Source organism: Scardinius erythrophthalmus (assembly GCF_964197995.2).
Source record: "Scardinius erythrophthalmus genome assembly, chromosome: 2".
Taxonomy (NCBI): Eukaryota; Metazoa; Chordata; class Actinopteri; order Cypriniformes; family Leuciscidae; genus Scardinius; species Scardinius erythrophthalmus.
Genome location: NC_138222.1, coordinates 56,535,455 through 56,554,371, shown reverse-complemented (window position 1 = coordinate 56,554,371; position 18,917 = coordinate 56,535,455). Strand labels below are relative to the sequence as shown.

Below are 18,917 nucleotides of genomic sequence, written 5' to 3'. Positions count from 1 at the left end.
TACAATAAGAAGTGTAAAAATAAACACTAAGTCTTAGATGCAGAGGTCCTAGATTTAGATTGTGGTAGAACTAATACATTTGCAGCTCCTTTCCTACTGAAACCCCCTTGCACTACTTTATGGCTTTACAAAAAAATAAAAGTAGTGTCGGTGTGTTTGTGAAAATGGGGTTGCATTAACTGCAGAGTGTGTGTGTGCTCACAACAGAGTCTAATTCATAAAAGAACTAAAATAAGTATGAGTGCATTAAAGGAGTTTCTGTCACAGTTTTCGGCATCACTATACCATTATGCTGACATTTTTGGCACCATTGCAAAAACATAATGACGTTAAATTCAATGCATTTTTCAGCACATTGTAAATAACAGACAGATCAGAGAACTGCTTGTATAAAGGAGATTGTTTCTTTTTAATACCTGCAACCTCTGGCACATCTAAAGAGACGTCACTGGGGATCGGTGTGGAGGATATGCGTTTGCTCTTGGAGTGACCTTTCCCTGAGAAAGACTGCTTGGACATGCTGGAAGATGAACGGGCAGGATCGGGGCTCTCTGGGTCAGCCATCCTGAGAGACTAATACCTCTGTGTGCTCGTTTACCTTTCAGTAAGAGTAAGGCAGAGATAGAGTCATACAATAACCACAAACTCTATTTTCAGTGGTGTTTGCTAAAATAAGCATCACAATTTGATCAAGTCCCTAACTTTAAAAGGCACAGTACATTTCGCTAATAGAGGTCACGTCTTCAAAACAATAACAAATGCGTAGCTTGATGATGCCGTGAATGAGCGTGGAATCATGGGAGTTGTCATCTTCACCTCCACACAACCGATGGAAAGCAATCCGTCGGGACTCAGAAAACATGTTCATGGTTGAGCAGCTAATGTATTAAAGTTTTCTTAACATTACTGTGGTATGAAGCAGGGCGGGGCCGAGAGCCCTGGGAGTGGAACAAGGCCGGTGGAGCGAATGCTAATGAGAGACACACCGTTCTCCAGTCTCATGGAGGAGCTCTGGAGCTTTAATTATGCTTATATGCCGCACTCCTCGTTTTGTTGTCTGTTTATTTTACGATTAAAATGTACAAATCATACTAAAATACATTTGATTTGAGTGTGTTGAAAGTTATGTTACAACGTTACTCTGTGCGCTCGTTCTGTGGCTGCTATGATACACTTGTCGCACACTGCAGTGAACTAGATCGATATTTGAATGTAATATTAAAAAAAGCTGGATGACGTCTTGCTAAACGGCATGCAATTCATTTTAAAGGGACTATGTGTAGCTTTTTAGGTATTTTATTATCTAAAATCAATATTTTTATTAATAAATATGCCCTCAATGGTGTACAAATACCTATACCAATGACCAGACTAATCCTCGTAAAAGAAGAATTTATTATCTTTATATACATGGGACGGGTAGGTCCACGGAGGCTTCCATGTAGTTCCGCCATCTTGAAAAACTATAATAGCAGAGAGGGACAAAAAGTACTAGGCCAATGCGTTTCCACAACGCGTTTTCGTTCAGAACCAGCGTCACGTGACTGAAGCCAGCAGAAGCGGAGGAGCAGAGCAGTGAGTGGCGCTTGTCACTGGCCCGGCAAGTTTAAAAGGATGCACTGCACGGTTATTTATACACCGTTCATTCATACATATGCTGAGTCACAGGATAAGGAGTCCTCGTCGTCGAAAAAGTCCAAAATAGACCGTAAAAGGAAATGTGACCGGAGATTACAAAAACAAGGGTTAATGTCGGGATAGCTAATGCAGGAGAAAGCTTTCAAAAGAGACCCTGAAGTTGCCTACTTTTTTCTCGACAGGTAAGTCAATGTTACGGTCTTAATTACAAGCTTTTTTTTAATTGCTTGGTTGTGTACTTTATTATATAGACAGTAGAACATTTATAGTTAAAAGTTAAACAGACTCTTTGATGAATAGCAGCTACTGAGTAAAGTAACGTTAGAGAAGGTTCTGATGATGATGATGATATCTAACAATGCACGTACTTCAAAAAATATAACGAGTAAAGAAGGCATTACTACTAATTACCATAGTTAATGTTTTTCACAGTCAGTAATTCATACTGTAACATTCTTTTTTTCGTTGTTTCAAGTTTCAGTTTGTTTTAACCCTTGTGTGGTGTTCATATTTTTGTTACTCAGCCAGTGTTCGTGGGTCTGGTGGACCCGCTGCATTTTGGGGGTTTTAATTCAACACAATCAAAAAAGTTTTATTAAAATACTCAACAGATGTTTACTTCATCCCAATTACAAGCAATATAAACAGCATATATGTTTAATATTTTCCCTTTACCTTTGTTAGATCACATTTAAGAATTGCAACCTCGTGTGGGAATGGCAGGAGTAGAAACACAAAACTCACTCTTGCACTCTTTCACACTTACACACAATCTCTCTCTCACACGCACACACATACACACACCCACAACACACACACAGACACACACACACACACACACGCACACACACACACACACACACACACACACACACACACACACACACACACACACACACACACACACACACACTCACTCACTCACTTGGATATGTGGTGTACAGTCACTCTCCATAGGCATAATGGTTTCTCTTACGAGAGGTTCTCTCGTATTGCGTAAGTTTAGCTTACGCGACGGGTAAAGTCATCTTTTCTCGAGATATGAAGCCAAAAAATTATCCTTAATTTTTATTCATTGTCAACGCAGTGCAGCAGCTAGCAGACCTAGAGCAGGCTATCTAGCGCGCTCATTGGCTGCTCAGCGGCAACTGCATAAGCCTACCAGTGAGCCTGGCGTGACGTCACGCCCACGTCACAGCCCGCCAGAATGGGGGGGTGGCTAGTGTATAAAAGGAAGGCTCGGAGGCTGATTCTCTGATTTTCGTCTCTTCAGCGAAGCTCTCCGCATCGCTGCACTCTGAGAGAAGCCGCCGCCGTTGAAACAAGCACCTGCAAGCCGAGGAAAGCGTCTGAGGAGCCGGCCGTCTTCGCCACCTTCAGCCATCCGTGCCTGCTTCGCTATCCGGCGACAGTATCCTTTTTACTAGCGCTTCTGCTGTGTGTTCGCCCCGCGACACACTTCTACTAAAAGAGCCGAGGCGTTTGTTGCAAAATGCCTCGTATTTCCTGCGGCTCGTGCCGAGCCCATCTCAGCGACAGGGACCGCCACGTGATCTGCGCTCTCTGCCTGGGACGTGACCATGCAGCCACCGCCATGTCTTCGGGCGGCTGCGAGCTTTGCGAAGAACTGCAGATGTCGACCCTGCGGGCTCGACTCGCCTTGTTCGACGCCGATGCTGTCACTCCGCCTGTCTCTGGCCCGCTCCAGTGTGGACAGCGAGCTTCTCCGCCTCCTCACTCAGGCTGTCGAGCACTTAGGCCTCGAATGGTCACCACCGAAGACGCCCGCGCCTAACAGGCTCGATGGGTGCTTTCTGTCTAGCCGCCGCCAAGCGCCTGCCTCTTGGCCAGCACCCTTCCTGCCCAAGCTCCACGCTGAGCTCTCCAAATCCTGGAATGCCCCTTTCTCCACGAGACTCCGCTCCCCAGTCTCCTCGACTCTCTCTCACGTGGACGGAGCCACGGAAAAGGGGTATATTCAGATTCCCCCGGTGGAACAGACGGTCGCAGCGCACCTTTGCCCCCCATCCGCGAGATGGCGCTCAAAGTCTGCCCTCCCGTCTAAAGCCTGCAGGACTACGTCAGCACTCGTCAGCCGCGCCTTCTCTGCCGCTTGACAGGCTGCTTCCGCCCTGCACACAATGGCGGTTCTCCAGATACTCCAGGCCAATCTCCTCCGCCAACTGGACGAGAAAGGCCCAAGTCACACCGCCTTGACAGACTTGCGCAGCGCGACGGACCTCTCTCTTCGCGCTACCAAGACCGCGGCCCAAGCCATCGGGAGATCCATGGCCTCGCTTACAGTCACCGAGCACCATCTGTGGCTAACGCTCGCAGACATGGGTGAGTCTGAGCGGTCCGTCTTCCTCAACGCCCCGCTCTCCCCCTCCGGCCTCTTCGGGCCTGCAGTAAGCGGCATCGTGGATCGTTTTTCGGAGGTACAGAAAGCGTCGCAGGCCATGAACCTCTTCCTGCCGCGCCGCTCGAGTTCCGCTGCAGGTCGCTCTCAAGCACAGCCTCCTGCACGCAGCTCTACACAGCGCTCGTCTCGACCTCCGTCTTCGCAGCAACGACGGGGCGGCCGCCCTAGGTCGCGCTCATCCAGCCAGCGCAGGCCGCCTCCCCCTCGGGGCCCCCTGCCTAAGATCTCGCTGAAGCCCGAGCCTGCAAAGTCCTCCTAGCATGCGCAGAGAGGAAAAGACGGTTGGGTCCCGCCGCGGCCGGACCGCCGTCAAAACGCACATATTTACCTCTGCCAGTCCCCTTAAAAAAGGCTACTGCAGTAGTGTTCACCGCAGCCAACGAGTCAGTTACACAACTCGCTCGCCTGCACACAAACGCCGTTCTCACGGCGACCCAGAGAAACGCCAACGGTGTTATGAGTGTAGTAAATGTGCCCACACCCCAGTGATCACCCCTACACACAAGCACGATCTCCCCTGTGTACCCCATCACACTCTCATAAAGCGGGCCCGCGCCGCTTGAGTGTCAAATGTAGGAAATGTGCCCACGATCCAGTGCCCACACCTACACATTGCCTGCTCTGTCTCACAACTGTCTCGGGGGTTAGATCACATAAAGCCCCCCACCACTGGCCGTGTAATGAATGTAAGCCCTGCGAGCGCTCACACTTACTGGTAAACACATTAACGCCCACGCCGCTCTCGCGTCACGGGTTTCTCACGGGTTTCTCACTGCAAAATGTTCTCCGTCCCAAGGGACCGAGTCACTGAGTGCTGTCCAGCCAGTTATCGCTATCAGCGAGCTCCCGTTCCCCAGCATCAACAGCGCGCGCACCGCGCGAATTCCTCTGTCACGAGTCCCCTATCCCGCGCAGTGCAGCGGCCGGGACCCAGAGGCCATTCGACCCCTAGCCATACATGCAAAAGCGTGGGAGGCTATCCCGGCCGTGTCAGAATGTGTGCTGAACATTGTGAAACGGGGCTATTCGCTGCAGTTCGCTCGCCGTCCCCCGTGCTTTCGAGCACGGACCGAGACGAGAGTGAATACAGAAGCAGCCCATCTGCTTCATACAGAAATAGCGAAACTATTGTGCAAGGGGGAGATAGAACGAGTGCATCCTTCCCTAACCGAGACAGGCTTTTACAGCCGTTATTTCCTCGTTCCCAAGAAGGACGGAGCTCTCAGACCCATATTAGATCTGAGATATTTGAACAAAGCTCTCATGAGACGGCCGTTCAAAATGCTCACAACCAGACAAATCCCGCCCGAGGGACTGGTTTATTTCTCTCGATCTGAAAGACGCAAACTTTCAGATTCAGATTATACCCTGTCACAGGCCATTCTTGAGATTCGCCTTCGACGGTCAGGTATATCAATACACCGTCCTCCCGTTCGGCCTGTCTTTAGCACCCCGTACGTTCACGAACTGCATGGACTCGGCCCTCGCTCCCCTGAGAACACAGGGCATGCGAATTCTGAACTATTTGGACGACTGGTTGATTCTAGCGCAGTCAGAGGAGGAACTCATATCCCACAGACTAGCGCTTCTCAGCCATCTGAAAAGCTTGGGTCTCTCGGTCAACTGGACCAAGAGCTCATTAATACCCAGTCAGTCAATCTCTTTTTTGGGAATAGAGCTGGTTGCTATGACAGCCAGACTGTCGACACAGCACGCGCGCACTATTCGACATCTCGCCGCGTCTTTTCAGAAAGGCAGGTGTTTCCCCCTGAAAACATTTCAGATGATGTTGGGCCACATGGCTTCAGCTGCAGCAGTGCTTCAGCTGGGCTTACTGCGCATGCACCCGCTTCAGCGCTGGCTGAAAGCGAGAGCACCCCGCAGAGCGTGGATTGCCGGTGGCGCGCGAGTCAGTGTGAATCAGGGCTGCGTCTCAGCCCTGCAGCCCTGGCTGGCGGCCGAATGGTACCAACGGGGAGTCACAATGGGAGTTATCTCGCACCGGAAAACAATCTCGACAGACGCCTCCAACCTAGGGTGGGGGGCGCTTCTCGAGGGCAGACCGGTCTATGGCCTCTGGTCAGACCGAGAGAAACGCCTTCACATAAACTGTCTGGAGATGCTAGCGGTCGAGAATGCACTGAAACATTTTCTCCCATACCTGCGAGGACACCATGTACTAGTCCGCACAGACAACATGTCAGGGCGGGATCAGATCCAAAATCCTCTGCGCACTGGCGGAACGCCTCCTCGTTTGGGCTCAGGGCTCACTGTGCTCGCTGAGAGCCGCGCATGTGCCCGGTCACCTGAACGACGGCCCAGACAGACTGTTCAGAGACAACGTTCCCCCCGGGGAATGGTCTCTGCACCAACAGACAGTCCAGCTTCTATGGCGCCTTTTCGGCAGAGCGAAAGTCGACCTCTTTGCGTCAGACGACAACGCCCACTGCCCGATATTCTTCTCGAAGAGCGAGGACGCGCTGGCCCAAGCCTGGCCCAGTGTCCCGCTGTACGCTTTTCCCCTGATCTCGCTGTTACCTCAGGTGATCGGGAGGATCAGAGAAACGCGCCACTCAGTGCTCCTCATAGCCCCGCACTGGGGGAACCAGACATGGTTCCCGGAATTAATGCGGCTGGCAGACTCAGCCCCATGGCCGATCCCGGTGAGAACAGACCTTCTCTCTCAAGCCCGCGGTTCGATCTGGCATCCCCATCCAGAGCGCTGGTCTCTGCATGCGTGGAGAATCAACGGATACTCGTTGATTTGCCAAAAGGGGTCGTGAACACGATCCCGCAGTCTAGAGCCCCCTCTACGAGACGGCTCTACGCGTCAAAATGGTCTGTGTTTGACAAGTGGTGCACAGAGAAAAATCGAAACCCGCATACGTGTGGGGTTTCGTGGGTTTTGTGCTTCCGTCAGGAGCTGCTGGACGTGGGCAGGTCCCCCTCCACACTCAAAGTTTATGTTGCGGCTATTGCAGCGTTCGCCGACTCGGCGCGCGGCCGCGCATTAGGAAGGAATGAATTCATCATCCGCTTCCTCAGAGGAGCCAGGAGGATGAATCACCCACGGCCCCCCTCGGTTCCGATTTGGGATTTGTCTTTGGTCCAAGAGGCCCTAAAAGCTTATCCCTTCGAACCTTTGGACACTGTGGATCTGAAATACCTCACGTTCAAAATCGTTTTTTTGATAGCTCTGTCTTCAGTTAAACGCGTGGGTGATTTGCGCGCGTTATCAGTAAACGCGGCGTGTCTTGGGTTCGGACCTAATGACTCAATAGTCATTCTCAAACCGAGACATGGTAACGTCCCCAAGGTGATGGGCACTCCTTTCAGAGTGCAGGTCATTTCCCTCTCAGCCCTACCGGCATCCAGCAGCGAGGCTGATAGTAACCTCCTCTGCCTTGTCAGGGCTCTAAGGAATTACTTCAGGCGCTCAGAGCAGCTTTTCGTTTCGTTTGGAGGGCGCACCAAGGGTCTCGCCGCCTCGAAACACAGTCTGTCCAGATGGATAGTGGACGCTATTGCGGCAGCTTACGCGTCCAGAAATCTGCAGTGCCCCTTGGGCATCCGGGCTCATTCCACCAGAGGCATGGCCTCATCGTGGGCTTGGTCCAGTGGGATTTCCATTCATGACATTTACAGCGGCAGGTTGGGCCTCCCCCTCTACATTTGTTAGGTTCTATAACCTGGAAGTTCCCGCCCTGCAGGCTAAACTTCTATCAGTCTAAGTCGTGTGTATGCCCTGCCCAGACTATTGTGCACGGGCTACTTACTCGATTTAGCTCTCCTGGTTGAGCTGCACCAGAAAGGGTTGTGTCAGTATCTGTATAGACCGGCCGAGCCGCTCTACACCCCCTAACGTGTGCTTATGAACATGTGTTGGCCCACTCTGTCGACCACCTGTTTCCCACCTATCAGTGTTCCCCGGGCTTCCCCTGGGACTCATGTTGTGGATGCTAGGCGCGCACGGCGTTGACAAGGGGTTCCCGTAGCGTAAGCTAAACTTACGCAATACGAGAGAACCTCTCGTAAGAGAACGTAATCGGTTACTAACGTAACCTCGGTTCTCTCTAGAAGAGGGAACGAGTATTGCGTAACCCGCCGAGCTCATGTCGCTTCAGTCGACGAAAACCAGAGAATCAGCCTCCGAGCCTTCCTTTTATACGCTAGCCACCCCCCCATTCTGGCGGGCTGTGACGCGTGAGGGTCAAGGTCTGCTAGCTGCTGCACTGCGTTGACAATGAATAAAAATTAAGGATAATTTTTTGGCTTCATATCTCGATAAAAGATGACTTTACCCGTCGCGTAAGCTAAACTTACGCAATACTCGTTCCCTCTTCTAGAGAGAACCGAGGTTACGTTAGTAACCGATTACGTTTTCTAATGTACAAACTGTATAATCTATCCCCCTACACTAACACTACCCCTAAACCTACCAATCACAGAAAACTTTTGGCATTATTTGAATTTCAAAAAACACCATTTGGTATGTTTTAGTATGAGGACACAGATGTCGTCATAAACCATGTTTACGTTGTAATACCCATGTCATTATACACATTTGTGTCCTCATAAACCATATACAAGAACATACACACACGAACAGCAGGCCCTGACAGGAGGAGGACAGAATAAAGGTACACAGGACCTACAATTTCCACACTTTTATTAGCCCCAGGTCCAGTGGACCCGAACATCCTGTGTGTAATATAAATGTGTAGGGGGGGTGTACAGTGTGTTTTCATTAAAAATGTGTTCTGATATATTCCTCACAGAAAATGAGCCAAGGCCAATGAGTCTCAGTTTGAAAAAATAATTTGTATAATTTTTCTTTTGATAAAAAATTAAAACGGGTCCAACAGACCCGAACACCATACAAGGGTTAAATAACAAACCTGTTCACCCGAAGAAAAACTCGAAGTGCTATTATAAGACATCCTGTCATAGCTTTTTGGTACATAACGGCTACTGTAGATGCAACGCGCATTTGAAAAAGTGAGGCGCTGCTGGAGAGCATTAGTAACGATTAGTTTTCTGTCGATAAAGGTAGCCAAACAGTTGCTCACCTGTCTAATAAAATGCATAATATATTAAGGTGTCTTTGGTGTTTCCATGCTTTCTACGGAAGTAAAGCCATAATCGAGGGTTGATTAAAAATAGCTGATTTCTCTGGAATTAAACATTGTTGGAAACATTTGGGATAATGTAAGTACACAAGTCAACAAAATATATAGGCCTAGCATTTTTATAGTGTTTGTTTTATATATTTTAACCCCAAAATCATACATATTGTGCCTTGAAATATTAAACTTTGGCACATAACTCGAGCCATATACTATTTTTGTGCTTTGAACGCGAATTATACCTCAAATAATACGGCTTGTTAAGGACGGGAAAGTGAAAACAATAAAGCTGAGGACATCAAAAACATTAGTAATTATATTGGGGGTTCTATATGATTTTAGTATGTTTTTGATATAATCTCTAAAGCTCAACAAGGCTGAATTTATTTGATGAAAAAAATACAGTAAAGATATTATTACAAAATCAACATAACCAAATAATCAAATATTTTTGAAATGTAATTTATTCCTGTGATGGCAAAGCTGAAATTTCAGCACCATTACTCCAGTCTTCAGTGTCGCATGATCCTTGTAATATGCTTATCACATTACAAAACCTTACCAATATAAATGTGCACACACAGACTTCACAGCAGGGAAGCGTCAATTACAAAATGTGCTCAACATCCTAATGATGCTGTCTCTAGAGCTCTGTGATGTCTCCAAGACATTCTTGGTCCAAGTAAATAAAAGCATGAACAGAGGCAGGAAAAAAACAAACATTTTGAACATCAGAGAAGAACCTTTTAGCACAGACTTGCTATGAGTTTCCCAGTATCACAGTATTGCCTTCTCTCATAGTCTCTTCTAGACAGACGATATGGATAAATCTGCCTCAGTCAGGAAGCGAGAGCAAAAAATATCTAGCTCATAAACTATTTATCTTTTCCAAGCTGATGTCTCTCCCTCCATTTCCACATTTAGTTGTCAACACCAGCAGGCCCTCCTTCTTTATTGAAGCTTTGATTCAGCTCCCAACATGTCAGTTTTGTTGAGTGCTGTATGTAATAATGCAGACAGTTTTGGAGGCAATACAAAAAGGATGAAAAGGAAAAGGTAAGACAGGGAGTCTGTGAGTAATGGAAATCATTTAAAACTGCAGATCGCGTCAGATCAGATGAAATTGGGAAGGCTGCAGGTTTGATCAGTTAAAATAAGTCTGTGAGACACTGCATCAGATGAAATGACAAAGCCAAGTTTGTGACTGATTTTAGAGGACTTCGGGAATCTAACTAGCTCTCTGTGGAACTAAACCATATGATTTTAAAGATCTAACGTTAACTGTAATCTAAAAGCCTGGAGAAAGACCTGTGAGATTATATATATATAACGTTATAAGTTATATATCACTCTTCGTTGTTCATTTACTGACTGGTGTCAAGTGACAGTTATTTTATAACAAATCAGATGTTAAATGTCTTGTGTTGTGTAAAGCACTAGTGACCACCAAAAAAGTCACCAAATATCAAAGTACGTTAACTTTACGTAAGTTACGTAACGGTTTGTGCTAAAGGCAGATAGCAACCGTTTGTTTTGAAATTAACCGTCTTAATTTCTACAGTCTCAGTTAAGTTTCAAATAAGCAAGCACAATATCACTCTTACCTGTGAAATATTGCTTCCGACAGCGTCTTCCGACTATATAAATTACTAAAAGAGCGTAAAGTCAAAGTTTTCAAACTGCTTCAAGCGCTAAACACCATTCAGACGCCGCTGCGCGTGGAGAGTGGAGACTCTGTGGAGTGTGGACGCGTCTCCATGGAAACGGCGCATGACGCTGGCTTTCTCAAGTCATTGAAGCTTTAAATGAAGGCACAAAACACCAACTGTAAATAAATAAATAATAATAATAAAAACGCTGTAATGCTTGTATTTTGGGGAATAAGAAATACGTATGGCTAGCTGTTTTAACATTTAATCCTTAAATTCCATTAGGTACTAGTGCTTATTCTTTAGGTAAGTTAGTAGATACTGGTAGGCTACTCCTTTATTAGATAACCTACTAGCCTTGTACCTGTTAAATAGATAGGCTTCTAGTACTTCTTTTTTTAGATACTAGTAGTAGTTATTCGTTAGGAACTAACTTTTTTGTTGTTGATATTAAATACTAGTACTTATTTATTAGATACTCGTAATTATTTAATAACATGTATTCATTATACTAGTTCTTATTGATTAGACTAAAATTTCTTATTCATTAAATACTCATACCTACACTCAACTAAAGGATTAATAGGAACACCATACTAATACTGTGTTTGACCCCCTTTCACCTTCAGAACTGCCTTAATTCTACGTGACATTGATTCAACAAAGTGCTGAAAGCATTCTTTAGAAATGTTGGCCCATATTGATAGGATAGCATCTTGCAGTTGATGGAGATTTGTGGGATGCACATCCAGGGCACAAAGCTCCCGTTCCACCACATCCCAAAGATGCTCTATTGGGTTGAGATCTGGTGACTGTGGGGGCCGTTTTAGTACAGTGAACTCATTGTCATGTTCAAGAAACCAATTTGAAATGATTCGAGCTTTGTGACATGGTGCATTATCCTGCTGGAAGTAGCCATCAGAGGATGGGTACATGGTGGTCATAAAGGGATGGACATGGTCAGAAACAATGCTCAGGTAGGTCGTGGCATTTAAACGATGCCCAATTGGCACTAAGGGGCCTAAAGTGGAAAACATCCCCCACACCATTACACCACCACCACCAGCCTGCACAGTGGTAACAAGGCATGATGGATCCATGTTCTCATTCTGTTTACGCCAAATTCTGACTCTACCATCTGAATGTCTCAACAGAAATCGAGACTCATCAGACCAGGCAACATTTTTCCAGTCTTCAACTGTCCAATTTTGGTGAGCTTGTGCAAATTGTAGCCTCTTTTTCCTATTTGTAGTGGAGATGAGTGGTACCCGGTGGGGTCTTCTGCTGTTGTAGCCCATCCGCCTCAAGGTTGTGCGTGTTGTGGCTTCACAAATGCTTTGCTGCATACCTCGGTTGTAACAAGTGGTTATTTCAGTCAAAGTTGCTCCTCTATCAGCTTGAATCAGTTGGCCCATTCTCCTCTGACCTCTAGCATCAACAAGGCATTTTCGCCCACAGGACTGCCGCATACTGGATGTTTTTCCCTTTTCACAGCATTCTTTGTAAACCCTAGAAATGGTTGTGCTTGAAAATCCCAGTATCTGAGCAGATTGTGAAATACTCAGACCGGCCTGTCTGGCACCAACAACCATGCCACGCTCAAAATTGCTTAAATCACCTTTCTTTCCCATTCTGACATTCAGTTTGGAGTTCAGGAGATTGTCTTGACCAGGACCACACCCCTAAATGCATTGAAGCAACTGCCATGTGATTGGTTGATTAGATAATTGCATTAATGAGAAATTGAACAGGTGTTCCTAATAATCCTTTAGGTGAGTGTATTAAATAGATACTAGAACTTATTGATTAGATACTGGTGGTACTTAGGCCCATTGATTAGCTACTATACACATTTATTAGATACTAGTATTTATTCCTAGTAAGATTTTTAAATGATCTCTACAGTGGCCATGCTGACTATAGTCCTGACATAAGACGAGTAAAAACGCAGCTGTGACTAGTAAGAGAAGAATTGTTATTAACAATTACAAAAGATAGTGTCTAATAAATAAGTACTAATAAATGGGTAGCCTACTATGAAAAGTAATGGTATTTATTTAATAAATAAGTACTAATAAATGGGTAGCCTACTATGAAAAGTAATGGTATTTATTTAATAAATAAGTACTAGTATTTAATGAATATGTAAGGACGCATCACTATTGGAATAATAGTCAAAAATGAATAGACAATATGTGTTAAATAAAAACCTACTGGAACGGGATTATGCTTCTATATTATGTTTGCTCGTAATACTCCAACGGCACACATGGCCTTGTCTCAAGAGAGAAATGATTATCTTCTTTCTGGAGCACCGACGCACTATTGCCTTACTGAATGCAAAACAGCTCAAGGATGCATTAAACCACTGAAACATATGGGTGAGAAAAGACATGCTCATGGAAGCTACTGTTTACTTAGAGAAAGCCTTTTTAAGGTCTATTTAATAAAACTCAGCATACGCTTTGAACTCATCATTGGTTGAAGGCAGTGACATGAACAAACCCCACGACAGCCTTGGTGGATTTATCAAAGTTCAAGCACTGCCCCAATCTTTTAAAACCCATATTTGTTTGTCATTTGTATCACTTCTCTTACCACTCTTAAAATGGCTCTGAGTACACATGGATAAGCTGTAGGATTTGTTAAAAGATTTGTGGGGCAGTGCTTGAACTTTGATAAATCCACCAAGGCTGTCGTGGGGCTTATTGGCCAGCAGCCATATCACCCTGTAGCCCAAGACTGGTGTCCCACTGAAGCTAAGCAGGGCTGAGCCTGGTTAGTACCTGGATGGGAGACCTCCTGAGAAAACTAGGTTGCTGCTGGAAGAGGTGTCAGTGAGGCCAGTATGCTCACCCTGTGGTCTCTGTGGGTCCTAACGCCCCAGTGTAGTGATGGGAACACTATACTGTCAAAGAGCACCGTCCTTCGGATGAGACGTTAAACCGAGGTCCTGACTCTCTGTGGTCACAAAAAATCCCAGGATGTCCTTCAATAAAAGAGTAGGGGTGTAACCCCGGCATCCTGGCCAAATTTGCCCAGTGGCCTCTGTTCATCATGGCCTCCTAATAAAATCATCCCCATGTATATATATACTAATTGGCTCTATCACTCTGTCTCCTCTCCACCAATAAGTTGGTGTGTGATGGGTGTTCTGGCGCAATATGGCTGCCGTCGCATCATCCAGGTGGATGCTGCACATTGGTGGTGGTTGAGGAAATTCCCCCTTCCACATGTAAAAGCGCTTTGAGTGCAGAGAAAAGCGCTATATAAATGTAATGAATTATTATTATTTCACTCCTGGGATTCTTTAATATTTTAACTTGGATTTTAAAAAACAAATTCAAATAAATTATGATTAAATTACTAAAGACCCCACATTATTAGGCACATATCAAACCTCCAACAAATCATATTTTCCCACCTCTGGCATTAAAGAAATTTTATTGTTTTCAGGGGTTTTTTTCTTCAGATTTAAACACTGTTTATTCTCAACCCCGTAACAGAATTGGTTTAAAAAGGATTTTAAGCAAACCTTGTTATAAAACAAACATCTACTGCTCATGTGGCCCTCATAACAATATAACAACTACAAATCTACCATTTGTGATCATTTTCATAGGACTGAAGTTAAAAATAGACAAATTGTGTCTGTGGTCTCTTTATTTTTTTTTAGATGTTTAACTAAATCCTTAAATTAGTCCTTAATATGTCAGATGATAATCAGCATGAAATGCCTTCCCTATTCTTTCCCAAAAAATTCTTTCCTCAATGCGACATGGTTGAGAATAGTGTGACGGTGTTGAAGACAGGTTTGAAGGGAGACAGTTTAATCTTTTTAATTTTGTCTCTCTGTCATATTGTGCCCTCTGGAGCAACACAACACAGTCTTTCTTCTGCGGATGTGGCTGCCATTTTTTGCTTGCCAGTGTTTAAGTGGACACATTAACATCAAATATTCTATTTAAAACAAAATAATGATTTTGGGAAGTATATATATTTACTGAAACAATGTGACTATTTTATATTTTGTTTTAATTAAAATGATTCTTAAATGAAGTGGAAAAACTCAATCCTGTCACAAGTTTGTAACCATCAATGAGAAATACATGTGTGACAGGGTTGAGGTTTTTTGCTCAAAATGGCCTTGTGTAGTGTACGAGAGTAGACCATATCTGGCAGCAATGATGAAATAAGTACATTGCATATACTTATGGGTTAAAATAAAATTTTGAAAAAGAATAATTTTCCATCTTAATTATGTGATGGAGTTGAGTTAAGCTTGACAGTATCCTCATAATTCGCCTCAAAAATATGAATAAAAAGTATGAAACTACTTACCTTCTTCTGCACCGCTGTTAAAGAGACCTGAATGATGTCCTTTCTGGTTAATTACTTCACATATGGGTGGAGTCTAAATTATTATAGGCAGAGAATGGTTGGCGTGACGGGGGTGAGTTCATTTTTTTAAATAAAATCTCTTTCATTTTTTAGAAAAATATTTTTTCACAAGAAAGTAACACAAATTAATACCTACAATATTACAAAAATTATAGACCCTGTGCACATTTTGTTAAATATTTTCTAAGTGCAAATTCAATAATTATTTATATTCATTATAATGGACATAGCAACGTATTGCAAAAAGCTTTAAACATTTCATTTTGGTGAACCACCACTTTAAAAAGTCTAAGTGACTGAAATATAACCGAATCCCAGGAATGACCCACAAGGCATCTGACCCTGGGGATCCGAGAGCCTCCATTCACTCTCTGTAAGTACAGCAACTCAGATGGCACACAAATCCCCCGGTGCCATTTACATTCCCTTTTTTCTGCATCAAAATGGTGTGGAGCAGGACTGTGACAAAAGGCATGGCTCAGGTCTATAATCTTTTATTTAAAAATGGGAGATTAAACATTAAACTCTCTAAACCCGTTGGATGAAGAGGGTGCACTTTCAGTCTCTGATAACGTCACTCACACTCAGTCCACCTCCACCCATAATGCATTTCACATTTTGATTATAGACACAGACACACACATAGACACACACTCCCTGCGTTTCTCTTTCACACCTCTACTGAGATATGTGGCTTGACAGAGACCCTCTGAAAATCTAAGTGCAAGTTAAACTAAATGTCCCTACCGGGACCTAAAATGCTTCCCGTAATGCTTTGCATTGCTCTCCAGATTGTCTTCTGCAGTATATTAAATTGAGCTAATGCACCTTTTGCACACACACACACACACACACACACAAAATAAATAAACAAAAAAATCCTCTTGAGAGAAAAATATGCCTGAAATAATAAATGGGAGATAAAGGAGGTTTTGAATATGACTTTGAAAGCAACAGTTCTTAGTGGTCGCTATTAAGGACAACCAAGAATATATTCAGCGTTTTAGCACTTGGGTTCCACCGTTCTGAAGTCAATGGGCTTTTGAATGGGTTCTGTGACATTGAATACATTAGGAATACCCCAAATTAACTCAAACTTTCAGGGAAAATGTTTTTAAATGAAGACTGAAGAGTTGTCGGAAGAGTAAAGGCCCTTTCACACTGGATGCGTAACGAAAAAGCGAATAGTTCGTGTGCGAATAGTTCGCGTCAAAACCCATCACATGAGCCGCGTAAACACGGTCTCTATCTCTATCTTTGACGATTAGCTTTCTATCCCAAATGTAGTTTAGCCAGCTAGCCTACACAGCACAGGACTATACAACAACTAAAACTATCACACAACATACTCACAGTCGTGATAACCGAGTTGGTTGGCAATGCTACGCCACACAATCATTGTCCTTGTAGTATATGATTGGCTGAAGTCTTTTCTGTCGCCGCAAAAGAAAAAAAAAATCGACATCGAAACGGAAAAAAAAAGTCGTTTTTTCGCCGCAGCACATTCGCGTTCGGTGTGAAAGCACTCATTACACAAACAGCTGATCAAAAAATAAAACCATCGTGCGAATTATCCGTGCGTAAAAATCGCGTCCAGTGTGAAAGGGCCTTAATGGTGGTGATGACGCTGAGGTCATGATACTGTGTAGTTTTTACTTCTGGTGATATTCAGGCCTCAAAATCTGTCGTGCATTCAAGTCATGTCGGTAGATCGTATTTACGAGTTGAACGCACATGGACACCGCCACAAATCCTAAATATGAGTGGGAAGCACTGGAATTTCTGTAAGACCCGAGATTACGACTTTGAGGCGTGTCATCAAAATAAGCTATTTGCCTACACAAAATATAATAGCATTGTAACATAACAATATACAGTAATATGTAACGATAAAGTTTACAGTGGCTTCATTAATTAATTAAAGCACCCCCCCCCCCCCATGTTGAAAAATCAAGCTTTTAGGAGTTGTTTATATGTTGTCTATATGGTGTTTTTAATATGCTTTAAGACAAACCATGTGCAAATTCATAAGTCGACACCATTGCTGAGTATTTTCTCCTTAAAACTGCAGTGAAACAAAAACACGGTTTGAAATCGCTGGTGTTTCTGACGTCACAAACTACCTTGTAACCAATCAGATCAACGTGTGATCGTCAACGAGTGGATCTCTGAGCTGAGTGAGTGAGTGGAGGCGGGGCTCATTTGCATATTCATAGAACCGCGCATACTAAATGAGGCAAGGGTGCAGAGTTACATTCAAGCTATTTTAAGGTTTAAATATATAAAATTAATATTTTAAGTTTAAATATGTCATTTTGCTGATCAAAGATGAGTTTTAAAGGATAGAATTATTGACTGCAGGGGGACTTTAACATAAAAAAGCAAAACACACCGTATGCAAATTTTTTGTTCGTCATTTTCTAGAAGTAGAAAGTATTTTTGTGTAATTTCGAAAGTACACCACCATCTTGCTCCGACAAACATGTAAACCCCGACTTCCCAGCTCATCAATACAGGCTATGTATGGGTGAGTAGTTCTCAGCAGGGAGAAACGCCATTTAATGAATTTGACTTGAATAGGATGCGAGCACGAATCAGCCAAGCTAATGCGAGCTTGAGCAAAAATAATGTGCTCTTGTTGCACAGCTTCGGGCCTCAGAGTCCCTGACAGCAGCACATCATGCTTTATGTTCATAATGCACATGATATATGAAGACCAATGGACGTGCTCACAGTGTTCTGTTTCACTCACACACGCTTAGCCCTATACAAGTCAAGAGGGCTATGAGAGCCTTAAGTCATCGCCAGAACACAACATCTGGGTCCCTCTAAAGGTTTTGGAAGTTGCAATTGAATAATGACATTCTTCTGGTGGTTTTCAGAAGGATTATTAACGCAACTCATTTTTTAGCATCGTCACATATTGCGTTCAGTGTTCACAGGGCACGCCGAGGTCCTTGTAGAAGCGGTAGCAGCTCGAGTTTCGACATTATGCATTCATCACCAACAGGGACAAACATCTGATGTTCCTTATGTGGACAAATGTACAATGCATTTACACTTTTTCCATCTAAAAGAATCCATCTATGCCCTTCCATAACCCCCTTTTATCCGCAAACACAGTCGGTCTGTAAAAATAATAGCCCTCTAAAAATGTGTTTCCAGTGCGGGGAAGCGAAGCATTCTGAGGTAATCAAATAAAACTGCCCTCAAAGCTTTTAATAAAACATGGTCGTGTAGGGACACTCTTTTTTTAAGATTAATGGCAAAAGGGGATTCTTTTTTCTCCCACTCGTTTCTTTTATTCCTCAATAATTCATTTGCGGAGGGACGAAACGAACGGTTTGTGTTTATGTGCGGTATTGGCTGAGAGGATGAAAAATCCGTCGTGCCACCGAACATCCCACTTTTTCCAGTGGCCCTTAATTAGCGTCCACGCTTAAAAGGCCTGACGGTTCCAATATAACAGCTACTTTTAATATTCGTGGACCAGTCGCTCATGTAATTATTGGACAGGGGTTGGATAAGGATACAGTACTTTGGCCATTTTTATAACATAGTTATTCTGTTTTCGTTTTATGTTACTTTTAGAGGTTTCCACTCAGGAGAATTTAAATGAATAAAGCACCACGTAAAATGGAAGCTGATTAATACGCTCATTGAGACATTAAAAGCCTTATA

General features: G+C 44.0%; 1 protein-coding gene across 1 annotated transcript in view; it reads right to left on the bottom strand.

Annotated features, from left to right (window-relative positions):
- The window catches only part of dnah2 (dynein, axonemal, heavy chain 2), a gene marked incomplete at its 5' end in the record, with an annotated part of 165,133 nt that extends 164,569 nt beyond the window's left edge, over nucleotides 1–564 (bottom strand). The window contains one exon of the mRNA XM_081349604.1: nucleotides 417–564. Coding sequence (XP_081205730.1) covers nucleotides 417–564 — 148 coding nt within the window. The remainder of the gene's footprint in view (nucleotides 1–416) is intronic.
- Between the last annotated feature and the right edge of the window lie 18,353 nt (nucleotides 565–18,917).